The sequence below is a fragment of the Apium graveolens genome, chromosome 3 (assembly GCF_009905375.1).
Source record: "Apium graveolens cultivar Ventura chromosome 3, ASM990537v1, whole genome shotgun sequence".
In the NCBI taxonomy this organism is placed as follows: Eukaryota; Viridiplantae; Streptophyta; class Magnoliopsida; order Apiales; family Apiaceae; genus Apium; species Apium graveolens.
Window position 1 is genome coordinate 143,878,124 of NC_133649.1, and position 4,998 is coordinate 143,883,121.

General features: G+C 44.7%; 1 protein-coding gene across 1 annotated transcript; it reads right to left on the bottom strand.

Annotated features, from left to right (window-relative positions):
* Nucleotides 1-654: 654 nt before the first annotated feature.
* On the bottom strand, nt 655-2,012 carry LOC141712810 (uncharacterized). The gene is made up of 2 exons (XM_074515883.1): nt 1,396-2,012; nt 655-1,287 (listed from the first exon to the last, which is right to left on the bottom strand). Exons 1-2 carry the CDS (start codon nt 1,837-1,839, stop codon nt 805-807), a joined length of 927 nt encoding a protein of 308 aa, XP_074371984.1. The 5' UTR covers nt 1,840-2,012; the 3' UTR covers nt 655-804.
* Between the last annotated feature and the right edge of the window lie 2,986 nt (nt 2,013-4,998).

Genomic DNA, 4,998 nt, shown 5'->3' on the forward strand with positions numbered 1-4,998 from the left:
CTATGATCCGATATTTTGTATGAAAAAATTTGCAAATCAATGAAAAGAATTTTCCCTTCTCAGAAAGTTATTAATTTTAAATTACCAGTTATGGAAGCAAATTACAACCCGGGTACCTTCTCACACCCGGGTTCGAAGCAAAAAACGAAAGCAACCACTATCTGCTTAGAAAAATTCTAAGAAGATGGAGCAATCACCAATCCGGTTTAGACATACCCGGATTGAAAGCAAATTCAAATTCAAAAAACAACCCGGATTAGAATTCAAATTCGGGTAAAAAACCCGGATTAACATTCAAATCCAGGTTGCAAACAATCATTATGTACTTAAGTTTTTCCAAGTACATAAAGCAAAGAAGCAAACACCAACCCGGGTGGGTCATATACCCGGATCGAAAGCAAAATTAAAAATAACCAAAACAAAAAGCAAAAAACAACCCGGATTCAAATTCAAATCCGAGTTGCAAACAATCATTATGTAATTTAATTTTTTCAAGTATAAGAAGCAAAAAAGCAAACATCAATCCGGACACCGTCCCATACCCGGACCAAACCAGATATGAAACCAGTCCGGATTAGGGGCCATGACAAGGATCCGGATCGCACAAAAAAAAAACCAAAGATGGAAGAAAAGCAAAATTTTCAAATGAAGTTCAAAGGCTAGTCCGAATCAATGATCCGGATTGACAACAATCCGAGATAAATCCAAATATTACAAGGATCAAATCAAAGTACGAAACAAAGAAATTCTAGAAAGGAAATTACATGGGCCGGGCCCGAGAAGCCTTGCAAGGCTGATCCGGATCTAGAGGAAACTGGGGCTCGGACCATCATATGGTTCCGGTTCCCCTTGACCCTGCTCGACAGCAGCTTTCGCAGCAAGGAACTCTTGAATGAAGCTATCCCACGAAGCAAAAGGGTCAGTCTTGATATGGCGCTCTGCCACAACCCAGGATCTGCGTACCTCGGGAACCCCGGCTTGAGCAACCTCGAAGTCATAGATATCGCTGGCCTTGAACTCAGCAATTATGGCATCCTTGTTCAAATTCTCCTTTGCAGCAAGCTCCGCCTTTAGCCTCTCAACTTCTTGGGCCAGCCCGTCAGCCCGGGTCTCAGAGTCTTTCAACTTCTCGTTCAGCCCGGTCTCAACCACCCGGAACCCCTCCCGGGCCTCCTCCAGCTCACCCCTAAGGGAATCAGAGAGCATCTTCTCAGCCTTAGTCCGGTTATTAGCCTCCTTGAGCTCAGTGAAGGCAACGTCGGAGCAAATGGAAATTGCACTCCCAATCTGAGAAACAAAAAAAAAAAAAAAAACAAAAAACAAATCTATGAGCAAAGTAAAAGGTAGACAAAAGGACATGACCCGGAACTAAGAACATAAAAAATCAGAAATTACCTGCCCCCATTGGCCTGTTACCCGTTTCAAGGCGGCAGCCATGTTGTAGCCCTCAACTTCCTCCCAGTCTTCTTCGGATGGGATACTGGACATGAATCCGGCCAAATCAGCAAGGCTCTTAGTCCCTATCCGGACAGGAGCCCCATCCGGGCCCTTACCCTCCGAGTCGCATAAGACCCGTTCGGAAACAACAGTTTTTCCGCGGGGAGGCTTTCCCGGGGCGGATTTCCTCTTCTTCGAAGGAGGCCCCTCATCAGATATTTCCTGGACGTCCGGGTCCTTGGCCAAAGGAGCGTTACCCGGATCAGAAACGCTCCGGGGAGCAGAAGATTCGGCACCGCCCTCTACATCCGCAGATCCGGATCCGGTACCTGGGGCCCCTTTTGTTGTCTTGTAGGCCAAGCCCAAAGAGTTGAAGGCCGCTGCATAAGCTGAAGAAGACATTATGGCTCGGAATGCAGGGTTATAATGCGGCAAACCTGAGAAATAGAAGAAGAAAACTATCAGATCAGGACTAATAAAAATGAAGACTACCAAACTGGAAATGAAGTAATACAGGGAGCCCGGACCATGAAAAGACTTTTTACGCAAATTAGGAAAAGCAGGGGGGTCCGGATCAAAGACCTAAATAGGCGTTGATCCGGACCAAAAATTACAAGTTACAAGCAAGTTGGGATGGGGACCCGAATCAAAAAAAAAAAAAAAAAAAAAAAAAAAAAAAAAAAAAAAAAAAAAAAAAAAAAAAAAACATTAAACAAGAACTTACAACCAAGCTGGAACATGAGTTTATGGTTCATGAACGTGTCCCGGGTTGGCTGGAACCCGAGACTACCGCAAAATTTCCTGATTTGATCTAAAGCCTCCCCTTCCAAGACTTCCGGGTTAAATTTCGTCTTAACCTCTCCGGCTGTGAAATAAGGAATATACTCCAAATCCCAACCCTTCAACATTAATATCTCCCCATTCCAATGTTTCAAAGAAGTCTGGTGCATAACAGGTTTGGACCTACCCGGGCCAAATCCGCACTCCGCTGCCCGGAATCTAAGCTCATAAAAAGGTTTTTGGCTTGACCTAGAAAGGTAGAATATCTGGTGAAACAGCTTAAAAGTTGGCATAAGCCCAGCTTTGTTGCAGCAAGCTATGAACCAAGTCATGGACTTTATTCCATTTGGGGTTATCTGCATTGGGGATATCCCATAGACGTATTTGCACAGATGCTTCAGAAAAATATGGCAGCGGGGGCTCCACCCGGACCTTAAATGCTCAAGCCAGACCGGAACAAAACCGTCAGCAGGACGGTGGAAGATCCTCTCATACGGCTCATGCCACCTCCAAGCGATATCAGGGGTCAGTTGGAAAGCAGCCCGGATTGCCTTATCCATCTCACCCGGGTCGGCTTCAGCATAAAAATCCTTCAACTGGTAGTGCTCCCGGCTAATTCCGAATGAAGAAAAAGCTGCCTCCAGGGAGCCCTGATCATAAACACCCGGGTGGCCATCCTCGTGCCTCTCATATCTGACCCGGGTATAGTATATGCTATCGTCGAACCCGGTTGGCTTTCTAACAAAGTGATATTTAATATCAGACCAGAAGCCGTCCGGGGTGAAAATAACAGAATTCTCTGGAAGCCTCTTGAACCGGAAGCTCGTAATTGTCCCCACAGACCCGGAACCCTTTCTAACCATCTTGCCCCGGATTTGTTCTCTACCAGACGAATCCGGATCACTCTCCTCTTCAGAAAAGTTGGGATAGCAGTTATATACTTTTCTAGCCCGCTCCTTGATCCGGACCATATACCTAGTAAAATGAAGGTCAGTTAGCCTGGGCACTAGAGATCTTATTTGTCTAACTAAGTGGTCCGGATCAGGTACTTTATGTTAATTTTATCATAACCTAATGATCCGGACCACCAATGCAAGTCCAACCCGGAAAAACATCAACGATCCGGATCATGGCAACTACAATCCAAAAAACCAAATAACCACGTACCCGGATCTATGCGACAAATACCCAGATCCGGATCCATGGCAACCAAAAACAAATTAAAAACCCAAAGCCATTTAACCCTACCCAAATATACCAAACCCCACCCGGATCCGATACCCCCTACCCGGACCCAAACAAAAACCTTAAGCCACAAACAGTTACCTTCGGAATCAAAAAGCAAAACATGCCACTTTTCACCTATACATACATATATATCCCAGCCAAGAACACGAAGAACAACAGTACAAAAAGCCCATAGAAATCGACAAAAATCCAGCCTAAAACACAGAGACACTTACAGATCTACAAATAAACAAAAAACCAAGCAACAAAAACAACCAAAAAACTCGATTTCCACTTCGAAGAAATATAAACGAATCTCAAGCATGCAAAATCAAAATTCCAAAAACAAAATCAGAGCAAAAATGGAAAAAACAAGAAAGACGAGATCTTACAAGTCAATTGAAGACGAACGGAGCAACAGCGAATCAGCGGTGGAAGACAGAAGCCGAGAATGAAAGCCTTCGAAGAAAGATGAGAGAAAGAACTGAAGAAACTATTGGGTCTTTTAGAATTTGGGAGAATAAAAAAAAAAAATAAGAAGAAAAAAAAAAGGATGGGGACTGCAGCCTTTTATAGACCCAGGGAAGAGAAACCGCTCCTGCCACGTGGCAGGATCCTACTGGTTCCAGGAGCGGTTACAAAAAAATAAATATGTTAAGACACATTTAAAACCCATAATTATTATGGCCGAGTTTATAGGAGGTAACTGCCCAAAATTCAAATTCGAAGGGGGGAAAAAAACGAGCAAAACCGATTGAAAATCCAAAACCCTTCGAATTCCACAGCCCAAGACCCGGATCAATAGCCATAATCCGGATCATTGCAAACAAGATACATTTCAGAGGCCACCAGGATCATAAATTCTTCCAAAGGCATCAACAATTCTACCCTAATCCGGATTGGCATCCACTACACCAGATCCGGATTGGGGGGCAACCAGGGGCAGAAATTTTTCTGAATCAACTATTCTACCTTAATCCGGACTGGCATCTACCTCACCAGATCCGGATTGGGGGGCAACCAGGGGCAGAAATTTTCCTAAGCAACCACTCTACCTTAATCCGGATTGGTATCCATTTCACCAGATCCGAATTGGGGGGCAACCAGGGGCAGAAATTTTCCTAAGCAACCACTCTACCTTAATCCGGATTGGTATCCATTTCACCAGATCCGAATTGGGGGGCAACCAGGGGCAGAAATTTTCCTAAGCGACCACTCTACCTTAATCCGGATTGGTATCCATTTCACCAGATCCGGATTGGGGGGCAACCAGGGGCAGAAATTTTTCTGAATCAACTATTCTACCTTAATCCGGACTGGCATCTACCTCACCAGATCCGGATTGGGGGGCAACCAGGGGCAGAAATTTTCCTAAGCAACCACTCTACTTTAATCCGGATTGATATCCATTACACCAGATCCGGATTGGGGGGCAGAAACTTTTCTCTAAGCCAAATATGCGATCCTACTCTACTCCCTCATCCAGAAAATCTGCATAAGGGAGTGGGGGGCAAATGATAGGGCATAGCAGACCCGGGTATGCTTCAACTTGGA